At 43.0% G+C, this 13,075-nt stretch overlaps 2 protein-coding genes across 2 annotated transcripts in view; one reads left to right on the top strand and one right to left on the bottom strand.

Moving 5' to 3' along the window:
* The window catches only part of Tmtc1 (transmembrane O-mannosyltransferase targeting cadherins 1), a 208,037-nt gene that overhangs the window by 80,003 nt on the left and 114,959 nt on the right, over positions 1 to 13,075 (top strand). The window lies entirely within an intron of this gene.
* Positions 741 to 1,712, bottom strand: LOC117714874 (small ribosomal subunit protein eS4, X isoform-like). The gene has a single exon (XM_034511600.2). The coding sequence runs from the start codon at positions 1,625 to 1,627 to the stop codon at positions 839 to 841; it is 789 nt and encodes a 262-aa protein (XP_034367491.1). The 5' UTR covers positions 1,628 to 1,712; the 3' UTR covers positions 741 to 838.

Raw genomic sequence — 13,075 nt, 5'->3', positions numbered from 1 at the left:
CACCTATAATCCCAGCACTTGAGAGGCAGAGGCAGGATAATCTCTGAGTTCAAGGCCAGCCTAGTCTGCAGAGCAAGTTCCAAGACAGGCAGGGATACACACCAAAAAGCCATGTCTTGAAAAGACAAAAAGTTATTTTCACTTTGCTTATAATGCTGCAACTGAACTCTTTCATTTTTAGTTTCTTTCCAAGTCTTGCTTTAGTGTTTTGTTGTGTTGGATTTGCTACTTTTAAAAGAGAAAATTATAATTACGTTTTATTTTAAAGAAATACCCTGGCAATGGACTGCAGGTTCCTAAGTTAGATGTGACGCTTCAGAATCTCGCTAAATTACTTTCCTGGGAGTTAGAACAGCAGTGCCATTTTTATACCTCATAACTTTTGGGGCTCTCTATTAAGCTTCTGGATGTTAAAGAGGCTTTTATTTATTTTTAAATTATTCACTTTACATCCCAATATCAGCTCCTTCTCCTCCCACCTCCCCTTACCCCCGAGTCTCCTCCTCTGAGAAGGGGAGAGGCTGACTTTTAAGTTTTCTACTGATTTCATTGACCTCTAGGTATTGAATACTAACCCTGAAACATGAAAGAAAGAACTAAGTTCCGCTGGTTCAGTTACCGGCAAGGTTAACTAAGCCCTGAAAGTACCCATCTCTTTTTCAAAATGAGGTGAACACATGTCTGAGTGGTTCCCCATCATGGCACAGTGTGGCACGGGAAGAAACATAGGCAACCAGAAAGAAGCTTGCTTTCTTTTTTAATTCAACATGCCGCTTAAAAACTCCAAGTATAAACAAATTTAAACGCCCCTTCCCCTCAATGTCCCTCAGAGTCCACTTCACCCGCTCTGCTTGGCCGCCAGCCTCTTGTCTCTCTCTTCGGCAATGGTGAGGCGGATTCCTTTTCCTCGGGGAAGGGAGATCCACGGCTTGTTGCCCTTCCCGATCACGAAGATGTTGGAGAGGCGGGTAGCGAAGCCATTGCCGTTGGCATCTTTCACATGGACCACGTCAAAGGAGCCAGGGTGGCGCTCGCGGTTGGTGATGACGCCGATGCGGCCCAGGTTGGCCCCTCCGGTTACCATGCACAGGTTGCCGGTATCGAACTTGATGGCATCGGTGATCTTGCCGCTGTCTAGCGAGATCTGCACGGTGTCGTTGACCTTGATGAGCGGGTCAGGGTAGCGGATGGTACGCGCGTCATGCGTCACGAGGTGCGGGATGCCCTTGGTACCCACGAAGACCTTCCTCACCTTGCACAGCTTGTACTTGGCCTCCTCGGGCGTGATGCGGTGCACTGCGAAGCGGCCCTTGGTGTCGTAGACGAGGCGGAAGTTCTCGCCGCTCTTGTCGATGCTGATGACATCCATGAAGCCCGCGGGGTAGGCCACGTCGGTTCTGACCTTGCCGTCGACCTTAATGAGCCGCTGCATGCAGATCTTCTTCACCTCATCGCCCGTCAGAGCGTACTTGAGCCTGTTCCTCAGGAAGATGGCGAGCGGAAGGCATTCCCGCAGGCGGTGCGGGCCGGCGGACGGACGGGGCGCGAACACGCCCGTCAGTTTGTCCAGCATCCAGTGGCGCGGTGCCGCCACACGCTTCAGGTGTTTCTTGGGACCACGAGCCATGGCGGACCAGCAAGTGGAAGCACGGCCTTGTCCTTCCCAGAGCACAAACGGAGTGAGCCGTGCTGCGCGCGCAGCCGAAAACCCCGCCCATCCGGGTCCTTTCCAGTGGGCGGAACTTCCTAGCGCCATCTGCTGGCGGGAGGCTGGAGGAGCGACGCTGACAGGGCTCTGAATTAAGGGGCTTTTCTACCTGAACTCATGGTGAAAAACACAGGCCACCTGCCTTCAGGGAGACTGCAATCAGTAAAATCAAGAAAGCTATTTGAATACATCTTTTATACTATTTTTATTAGTCCTTTAGTCTGCGTCTGCGCATGACTGGGTACGTGCATGCGTGTGCGTGCTGACGTGTGCGTGCCTGTACGCATGTGCGTGTACGAGTTAGAATGACTCCTGGGAGTTCGTTCTTTTCTAGCATATGGGGTCTGGGAATTGAACTCAGGTCCCCAACTTTAGAGGCAAAGTGCCTATACCAATCTAAACCATCTCACCAGCCCCTTAGTACTATTTTGTAAACGCGTTTTGTTTGTGTCTTCTTTCAGACATCCTCTAGCCCAGTGACTCTCAAACCTTCCTAACGCTGCGCCCCCCACTACATAACTGTAATTTTGCTATTGTTATGAATTGTAATGTAAATATCTGATATTCAAGATAGCTGACATGCAGCTCCCAGATGTTGTGATCCATAGATTGAGAACTTATGCTACAGCCAGCCAGCCCCTTATTAAGTGGCAGAAAGGTTCAAATATTTTCCCCTTTTGCGCAGACAGTGGGCATGAGCAATGGTGACAGCAGAGATGGTAAGGTTTTTACACAAATCTTAGTACCCTGTACATCCCTTCCTGTGTGATGCCTGTGACACCTGTCAGGGAAGAGGGAACTTGAGAGAGCATCAGGTTGTTGGCGATATACATCTGGATGGTCTATATTCCTGGAAGCTGCCATTGGTCCTCTACTTCCTGCTTGGAGGGAGCCAGCCTTTTGTTACCCATGACTTTCCTGAGGTGGGGGACCCTAGCCTATCTCAAACACCCTAAACTATGATGAGGGTTCAGTATCTCCTTCCCTCCAGTCTCCCCACCCCCCACATATCAATTTTTTTCCATTTAAGGCGGGGCCTCCTCATATAGCCCAGGCTGCTTCAAAATCATTATCATTTTTCCTGTGTTGGACATTTCTTAAGGTCTATGTCTGCAGTATTCTCTATGTTGTCAGTGTGGCTTCTGTCTGAGGGAGAACATAGATATCATAGCAACGGGACCTAGGGTGTTGGAGCCTTCATGTGTAAGAAGAATGGCTTTAAATAACTCTGAGGTTATTAAACTTTGGATGTTTGGGAAACATGACAAAAGAGAGAATAGCTTATGAGGACTGTTGCCCCAAGCCAGCAAGGGAGAGGGGGAAGGGAGGTCACAGAGGCTGGGAGGTTAAAAGAAGTTTCAAGGATTCGGCAATTAAATTGTGTATTTAACAACACACAGTCTTCTGGGCAGGCAGCTGCTGGCAAGTACTGAGGCACAAGCCGGCACACACAGCATGCAGGAAGGCATAGGCGTGACACACATTGGTTGCTCAAAGGTAGGCATATAGGCCTACAGACAAACATACATATCAGAGGCTGGCTGGTTAAAGCTTAGGCTGGCTGGCAAAGGCTGAGGCCTGGGTCTCTGACCTGAAAGCTACATTAGGACCACACAGAAGTGGCTCTCTGCCAAAATAATATATAGCAGATTACCTCACTGTTTACTTGGGGGTTCCCAGGACACTGTCAGCCATGTTTTAGCTGATATATGCTAGATATCCATAATAATAGCACCATATTGTCTAAACATAAATGGGTCCATTCAGCCTTGGGTTCCCAACAGTAGCTTATGGGAAAAAATTCCATGAACTTTAAGTTATTTCAAAATGAAGCTGAGTATCTGACAGCTTTGTTCACTGATACACAGGTAACTGTATCAAGGTTTGGGTTTGGGAATCTCTGTGTTGTATAGTGTTTGGTTTGCATTGTTTATAGCTAAGATCATTTAGGTATCATTATGTTTAGCATTTATATATGTGTTACGTTTTTAAATCTAGACATCAGACTCCTGGTAATTAAGGATATAAGCTTGATTCAAGGTTGGGTTTGGAAGTATCAGCCAGTCAGCTTTATAGTGCACTAGATAAGACTGTTGTATTTCTTATGTAGAGGGGAGTCTGCCACCCAGTGCTTGTTAGACACTTACCTTTCTTCCCTTCTTTTCTTTTTTCTACTTAAACAAAATAATGTTTATAATAAATGTCTTACTGGCTTATCAGGTTAGGTGCAAAGATCTCTCAGACGGCTGCAAAGCACAGATGAGAAAATTCTAGTTTGCATCAGTTCAGAATAGGTGACTTCCACTAGAGAAGCACTTGTTTTTGCTTTGTTTTGTTTTTTTAATTAAACTCTTACAGGGATTGGGAAGAGAAGAAAGGGGGAGAAGAAAAGGAGGAGCAGCTTACGAATATCAGAGAGTCCATAGCAAAACCAAACTAATTTTTTTCTTTAAATTCGGTGGAAATTAAGGTTTGGCCTAACTGTTAACACTTTATTGTGCTGCCCGGTTCCAGATGTGTATGATGTCATTAGGGTGACTTTCCCTTCTAAGTTTCTCAGGACTTTCCAGTTTAGTATTGAAAGCCAAGTGCTGGGCAGATTGGACTCGTTGCCATCTTTGAGGACAGTCCAGCCCCATGTATAAAAACCTCCTGTGTATAGAAACATTACACTGGATAATGTTCAGAGACAGTTAGTTTTGTACAATTTAGGATAGGGAGAATGCATTTTGTTAAAATCAGACCTTGCAACCTGCAGGGTTATAAAGGTAGCATAATAATTTAGAAATTTAAATTATATATTAGAAATTTAAAACTTGAGTGTGATGCAGTAAATGCCACTACACAGAGCATTGAGCTGCCTGGGTGTGGTAGTTCATGCCTTTAATTTTAGCACCCAGAAGGCAGAGGCAGGTGGGTCTCTATGAGTTCAAAGTTAGTCTGGTCTAGAAAGTGAGGTCTAGGATAGCCAGGCAAAAAGATTGTGTTTCATGAGAACAAAGGAGGGGGGGGGGAAGAGAGAGAGAGAGAGAGAGAGAGAGAGAGAGAGAGAGAGAGAGAGAGAGAGAAGGAGAGAGAGAGAGAGAGAAGAAAGAAAGAAGAAAGAAAAAGGCATTGAAATGAATGTGTAAGGAAAACACCTCTAATGAAGGGGAAAAAACAGTGCTATTCTTTGTTTGGTAACTTTACCCATGGCCCAGTGACTGGAAATTTAACGACATGTGATACTAGCCTCTTCAGCAAATGAAAGCTGCTTCCAAGGGGATGAAAACTAGACTAAACAAGTCTCTGTAAATGTCATTACTACACCAGGAGTATTAACCAGTAAGAGACCAGGGCCCCTGCTACATATAAGGATCTCTTCATAAAGGAGCAAGCTGCAACCATGAGGCGTGGGTGCAGCATGATTTTAGGTCCATGGTCCCTTTTGCTTTTTTTGAGTGCATTAGAAAAACATCCCCATTCCTCATGAAAGTCAGTGGGCATCTGAGCACACAGACTGATGAACCAACATTGGCCCCCTCAGTACCTCAGAAGCTCAACCTCAGCCAGCATCCTTGCACGTGCACAGTCAATTCATCACATGCCCTGTGTGTCCACGGTGAGTTCAGAGAGTACCATGAAAAGGGAGTAAATCTTTACCTTCTAGGAAAATACTCTTTTGTTTCTCTCCCCTTCCAACAATGCTGGAAATGATAGACCTCAGTAGACAGCGAGTCCTTTCTGTCTTTGCCCATTGATTAGGGGTGGGATTAAGTTGGCCTGTTTTACATTGATACCTTCTGTAAGTAGTGTGGGCTTCTTGAAACATCTGTGTTGGCTGCAGACCATGCAGATTACCTTGTAGCTGAGACATGTATTGCTCAGGGAAGCCCAGGCTGCCTAATGTTCTGCTTGGCTTACTAGCGAAATCATGAAGGCATGGAAGAGGTTTTGAGTTTGCTGTTGAGCATGTGGGTTGAGGTGAGGAGGGCTCAGAGGAGCTCTAATTGAAAGCACAATTTAAAAAGGTGGTTTGGTAATGGTTGGGTGAGACTTTCTCCTCTCTCTGCCCTAAATGTAAGCAGACTGGATCCATAGCACAGATCCCAGAGCAAGATCAACTGTAAAAGTGGGCAGGGGAAAGACATGCAAAATAGACCAGCATGGCCTTCATCTGTACAGACATCACAAATGAAGGAGACATCACAGACACTGATGGGAACAGTAACGTCTCCCACCAGCAGTGTGGCCAGGCAGTGCCTGGGTGTCGATCATTAGAGAGCCGTGAGCATTGGGTATGTGGGGGAAGTGGAGAATGAGTTTTTTTCTTAACTTGCTGCAAATGCTTAATGGACATGGTCCTCACATGATACCAGGCAAGGACTAGACAGGCGTAGGAGACAAAATCTTCCAGGCAAGTTCACTTCGTCTCACAGGAAGCTGAGCAAAAGGGGAGCCAAAATCAACATCAATCGTGTATGCCATTCCACTCCTATCACCTTTGCAGGGCTTGAACCTCCATCTTAGCATCTTTGTATTCTGATTTTAGGCTCGGCTTTGAGACACTTTCAGGAATGTACCAAGTGCTGTTGCCTGACTGAGCTGTTGGGGAGTTTGTTGTTTGCTCATCCCCAGCCCTGAACTGTTGTCTGGTCACTTCCTCTTGACCCCTGTCACCTTCCACACACATGTCTTCAGTATCTCTCCAGCCTCAGGCTAAGTATTACCTCTCCTTTGTAGCTTCTTTCTTTTCCCAGCTCATACTGATTCTCTCTGGTCTGTAACCCTTTATCTTGTTTTGCCTTCCTGGAGCAGGATGGAAAGCAGAGTGGCCCTTCAGGATAGTAAGATAGAGATGGCTAGGGGCCAAGACACAGCTTCACATCCTGATTCTGCTGCTGATTGGTTTGCTTTTTAAATGCCTCAGTTTCCCTAGTAACACTTGCTTCTTAATTATATGAATGTAGATAAAAAAGTAATGTGTTGGGAGCAGTTTCCAGTCCCTGCTGTGAGCTTAGCAATCTTTAGCTGTTATTTAAATGTTAGATAATGCATTTATTTCTTTCATGTAATGCTTCTAAGGCCTGGCTCTGTTCCTGGTGCTTTTCCTGTCAAATTGAATATTGTTATGTGAGTAACTTGTCACTTTTCATAAAGATGAAGTTGTGGTAGGCATCCTCTTCATTTCCTGAACTGATCAGGTATATCGTGGTGCTGTAAGCTTGAATCCATCTCAGCATGTGCACCTGATATGTTTGTACTCCAGAGGGAGGTATCCCAACTTCAGGCATCTTAGGAAGATGGAGACAGTTTTGCTGACAGTGATTGGAGGGACAGCAGACTGTTTGGAGCAAAGTCACAAGCTGGGTTTGTGTTTTTGCCTCCCATCTTTTACTTCCTGTCAGAACTCAGGACAAAGTACTGGGCCACGGATGCCACAATTTTCTCTTGCAAAAGAGAAATATTAATAGTGTCCATCTTGTGGGAACATGCTCAGGGTCACATGTATTAGCTTAGGACACATGGTAGATGGTCACTAAATGGTAACCCAAAGTGCATTTTGCTGGTTTGCCCAGACAGCACTAATATTATATATTCCTCACTAGCTAAACTGTATCCATCACAAGTTTCTTAGTAAGGTTCAGAAAATATTAGAGTGTGGTTGGCAGTGGGTTTTTTAAAAATTAGTGCTAGTGTTTATCTGCAAGACACTGTGATCTCATTGCATGAATCTCCTAATATAGCTGGTGTGCTACCAGTGTAGATAAATGGAAATGAAGGGAGACAAGGAGTACGGGTTAAGAGAAAAGAGTGCATGATCACAGAAGAGAATGCATGATGTCAGAGGAAGACATTGAACTGTCTATCACACAACTCCATTCTGGTCTGAGGCTGTTCATGTGGTTTAGATCTGTCATCTGGAGTGGTAGTCTCTGTTCTGGCAACCTCAGGATTTCTCAGGAACTAACAGAATGGACAGGGACAAGCTCCTTGACACATTAAGTGCTGTGCTACAAATACATGTTATAGACCCTTTTAGAAGAGATTCTTAATATTTGAGATTTAGAGTCAGTCTCTCTCTCTCTCTCTCTCTCTCTCTCTCTCTCTCTCTCTCTCTCTCTCTCTCTCTCTCTCTCTCTCTCCCCCCCCCGTGTGTGTGTGTGTGTGTGTGTGTGTCTGTCTGTCTGTCTGTCTGTGTGTCTGTCTCTTTATGTCAGGGAGGTGGGGGCCAATGTGCAGGTGTCTACAGAGACCAGAAAAGGGCTTTGAGTCCCTTGGAGCTGGATTTAAAAGTGGTTGTAAATTGCCTGACATGGGTGCTAGGATTTAGGTGCACTTTAAGAGCAAAGTATACTCTTAATTACTAAGCAATCTCTCCACCCTTCAAAGACTCATATTTTGGAAATTTTAATATTCTCATCAGTAAAAAGCTATTATGTTTTTCAAGTTAATTTCCAATTCATAAAATATTGAAGCTCACTAAGATATTTAATACCCATGTTTTATCTCACTCTTGTCTCACTGGTTCTTATGATAATAGCACATGAACATTTTATTTGCTCTTCAATCCCATGTTGCACAATTTTCAAACTCTTCCTGGTCTGCTCTCCTCTGATCACCCTCAGAATGGGCGTGCATCAACATCCAGCAGTGCTGAGGCTGGGCTGCTGGAGTAACAGTTTCTCTCTGCCAAAGTCCCTTCATGACTCTTTTCTGTTATAAAAATAAACATAGCCTCTACATGGTAGTGCTTATCTGTAATCTTAGCACTCTGGAGCCAGGGGCAGGAGAATCAGAGGTTCAAGGCCAGCCTTGGCTATTGAGACCTTATCTTATTTTTTCCAACCCTATCCCTCCAACTCAAAACCTCTGACAACAAACCCAGACTCCACCATGATTGCCTCAACCTGTCTTCCCAGTACTCTGCCTGCACTACCCTGTCGCCATGGTTTACTTCTTTGTCTTCTCTTCTCTCAGTTATCAGCTATATTTCCCATTGTGTACACTAACCTACTCTGCTAATGGCTGCTCATCTCTGTGAGGCTGGCTGGTTTGACCATGCTCATGAGCTCATGGCTCAGTGACCCTGTCAGCCAGCCTCCTCTCCTGTCACTGTTTCCCACTTGGATGTTCTAAGTCACCTCTGTACATAGGGAAAGAATAAAGCTTAGATCTCAGCACCCCTTAATTTATTGGCCTTTGAGGGCTACCAATTAAAAGGTCTTTGAGAATTTGGAATCATATGTATAAAAAATCTTAGTAGACCTACTAATTCATAAAATTATAATAATAAACTGATAATCATAAAATGATAAATTATACTAATTAATTAGTATTTGAGTCCCAGCACACAAATTCAGGTGAGCCTTATGCTGTAGAAGCATTAAAAGATGGAGGTTTAGGGAAGTTACTTGGCTGACTCCTGATGTAGTGTCTTCAGGAGTTGTTGGAGCTTCTTAGGCTTTATATTAAGGTTCAGGCTATCAGACTCACAGCAATTCTCCTGCCTCAGTTTCCTGAGTTCAGGGATTAGAGGTATGAGCCACTACACTGAGCTGTTGATGCCTCTGTAAAAGAGGCTGTGGTGAGGTCACCTCTCCAGAGCACAAAGAACATCACCACATGCCAGTGTTGGTGCTGATCTTGGTCTTTGCAGGTTCTATGACTGTAAAAAAACAGACTTTTGTTCTTCATAGTCTGTGGTTTTGTTTTGTTTTTTCACATACAGACTAAGACTAAAAGTATAATGCCATTAATATATGCCTTTTATATCCATAAATGCCTTTTAATAATATAGAACTTACAACAGGATTCCAGTTAAATGTGATATGACTTTTCAGTCTTGGAGAGGGAGAAGGAAAGCTAGCAACAGTTAGGGTTAATCAACCTTGCATTAACAGCGTTTAGACATTGTGAACTGCAGTCCTCGGAGGGAAAGGCTGTATCTGTGTACATTGTACAAGGTTAGTTGGATGACTAAAAGCTTTGGTGACTGTGGACAGCTTGAATGTTACAGATCCAAAGGCTATATTATTTAGAGCTATGCTCTGTGTTTTACCTAAAATCCATTGTGACTATTAGATAAGTCCTTTTTGCAGTGTCCCAACAGACCACTGGTGCACATCAACTCAAAGGCTAAGCATATTGTCAAACAGCATCCAAAGCCTCTAGCAAAGAACCTGACTCAGGTCTTCATACTTGTACATTTGTTCCCTTCTAGTTCTAGCTTTTGATTTTCAAATGGTTAAGAGAACAGAAGATCTTCCTCCACTGTGGTCTCCCAGTCTTGTTTCCACTGTTCTGTATGATAATCTAAGTAAAGGTTTCTTTGTAAGTAAGAGGAAATTTTAAAGGTTTGAAGTTTCTGGAAGAAACATTCACCAGAGCTACAGAGTTGGGTGTGGAAGGTGGATTTGGATTTCTGAAGGGGCTGAACTTAGAAATGTACCACGGGATTCTCAGAACAGCTCCCACCTCCCATCAGAACTGAGGGACTGGGAAAGGCAACATCCAAATCTGACCCTCTGTGGAGAGGTTTTGCTGCTGACACAGTGAAGAGGAGGAACTTCTGGGTTCAAGGCAATGCATTAAAGAAGGCTCCATCTTTTTTGGTTTATGGTTAGCTTATAATCTTTTCAAATGTCTTTGCTATATCTTACAAAAGTGAGAAAAAAATTTTTTTCTTTCAAGAAAAACTGTTTTGGGATTATTATTCCAAAAGATCCGAATTTAACTTCTTTCTGCCCTAGGAATATGTAACTTCACTAATGCGCTTTATTGTTTTGAATGTGAAAGAGAAGTTAAGTTAGTGTGGTTGGTATTCTGGAGGCATTTCTGATAGTTGTATACAAATGATTGGTGAACTGCTGAACAGTGACATTTAGTTGCTTATCTTAAGATTTCATTGCTGTGAAGAGACTCCATGACAATGGCAACTCTTATAAAGGAAAACATTTAATTGAGGCTACCTTACAGTTCAAAGGTTTAGTACATTATCATCATGATGGGAAGCATCATGGCATGCAGGCAGACATGATACTAGAGAGGTAGCTCAGAGTTCTACATCTGGATCAACAGGCAACAGGAAGTAAATGGCATACTAGATCTGGCTTGAACCTCCAAGCCTGCACCTTATTGACACTTTCTCCAACAAAGCCATACCCACTCTGACAAAGCCACACCTCTTAATAGTGTACTCCCTATGGACCTATGGGGGACATTTTTATTCAAACCACCACACAGCTGGTTTCACCATCTGTAGCTGACACTTAGGCAAAAATTATGTGGTGTACAGATTCTGAGAAAAGCTGGAGAACCTAATATAGTGTCCATTTTAGTCATCAGCATCTTTTAAAAGGGAAACAGATTCCCTGTGCTATTCAGATAATTGTTGTCCTTCAACCTGCTATCTACATCCCAAATTAAAACATTTCATACTGCATTCTAGTGGTTGAGAGTAAGAAAAATACAAAAGAAGAGGTTGCGAGGTGGAAAAGGAAGGACTTTTGTTTTTTTTTTTTTGGTTTATTGGTGTGTTTTTTTTTTTCATTTTATTTTATTTACATTTAAGATGCCATCCCCTTTCCCCATTTCCCCTCCCTAGAAAACCCCTGTCCCATGCCCCCCCTTTCCTTTTTGCTTTTACTACAATTTTTTAAAAATGTTAATCAAAGGATTTATAGGTTTGGTAATGCTCAATCAGAAGCATAACCCAATACCCAACCTAGATATAAAGACTATCTTTGACTTGGTGGAGACCTGTGAACATCTGCCTCCATGCCCCCTCTCTCTTTCTCTCTCTCATCACCTAGCTTCTCCTCTCCTTCATCTTCTCTCCTTACTCCATCTCTTCCTCTCAGTACTCCTTCCCACTTAGCTCCTCCTACATATCACTCTTCCTGTTAAAGTAAAACTTTTCTCTCAAAATACAGTTAGAGCATACTTATTCCTAATTGTACCAGTGAGGTATAAGATAGTTCTAATACCCAGTCCATCATTTGGTTGACTAACCAGAACCTCTGTCATCTCTTCTAACTAAAACACTTACTTTTGATCCTGGCTTTTTTTTTTTTTTTTTTTTTTTTTTTTTGCCTTAGAATGAATGTCAGCTGAAAACTATCTACTCAGATCTTTTCTCTCAAAGTAAATAGCCAGGATTGGCTATGAGACTATGGGTCTTCAACCCCAGTCAGAAATCCAGAATGACTGAGTTAACTGAAGTTATGGGAAGCACTAAACATAGCTTCTAAAACTTAGCCAATTTATAGAGACCTCTGAACACCTGAGAAGCCCCTATACTACCGAACGTTCGAGCATCAAATCTTCAGCCTTCTGGCCCAGAGTCATCTGACAGACCTTAGTGATGCAGGATTATTAAGGGCTGATTACTCTGTCTGGGCAGATATAATCAGTCGAACTATTCTGCATGTGTGTCCCTCTTCTGGACAGTAATTAGTCTGTAGATGGAAAGAGGCAATTCTTGCCTAGTGGCTGTCACCACACAACTGGCATAACTCCAAGGATGCTCAATTTCTTCTTAGAATCCACAACAGGGAAGCTGTCAGGAGCAGACAGGTCTCTAATCAGAATGGACATTATATATAAATATTTTGTAGCAGTCAATTCTATGGACTTCTGACGTTTTGAAAACCAACTATCCATGTAAGGTCACCTGGACTGTTGTCTGTTCACTCCTCTTGGCTATTTCTAAATAAAATATGGTTAACCTCCTAGTAATTAACTCAAAGCTATAAATTTGCTAGTAGTCCCTTAACTCATAGGTTAACCATCCCAAATCAGTTAAAAAGTTAAGGAAGGACTGGGTCTAGGCCTTGTATTCCTAATTGTGTTATACAAGCACATTGCCCATGAGAAGTATCAACTATTCATCTCACTTTTATATTAATAAGGAGCTCGTACCAATGAAAACCTTAAATTTGAAATCAAAGTAAATTTTGTACCATTTAAGAAATTATAACTTCATCTTGATAATAATTATACAGATTTCTACCAATAGGTTATGGCTGTGCAATAAGTCCCTAGCTAATCCTCCCTGTTCCAACAAAACCACTACTTTTCCCTAGAAAGACAGACCATTATTAACCACATTAGTACCCCAAGCCCAGGGAATAGGGGCGCTGACTCTTCTGTAACTTCTTCAGGCTGATTATGGGTGTTGAGATATTAGAAGAGGGGTGGGGGGAAGAGTAAGTTGATAATCCTCTGATGCTGTGTCTTCACTGAATCCAGATGGAATTCCAGGACATCGGAGGTTTGGGCAGGTCTGCTCTGTATACTTAATGAGTAGATACACCAAGGCTGTGTATTCTGCAATATACAATTCTCAGAACAAGTTTTAGTATCAGGGGAGAAAAAAATTCCCCC

The sequence above is a fragment of the Arvicanthis niloticus genome, chromosome 9 (genome assembly GCF_011762505.2).
Source record: "Arvicanthis niloticus isolate mArvNil1 chromosome 9, mArvNil1.pat.X, whole genome shotgun sequence".
NCBI classification, from domain to species: domain Eukaryota; kingdom Metazoa; phylum Chordata; class Mammalia; order Rodentia; family Muridae; genus Arvicanthis; species Arvicanthis niloticus.
This window is presented reverse-complemented; position numbering and strand designations above follow the sequence as displayed.

Bases quoted from the DNA above. Each gene is read 5' to 3' on its own strand.
- LOC117714874 (XM_034511600.2), bottom strand. From the start codon at position 1,627: ATGGCTCGTGGTCCCAAGAAACACCTGAAGCGTGTGGCGGCACCGCGC.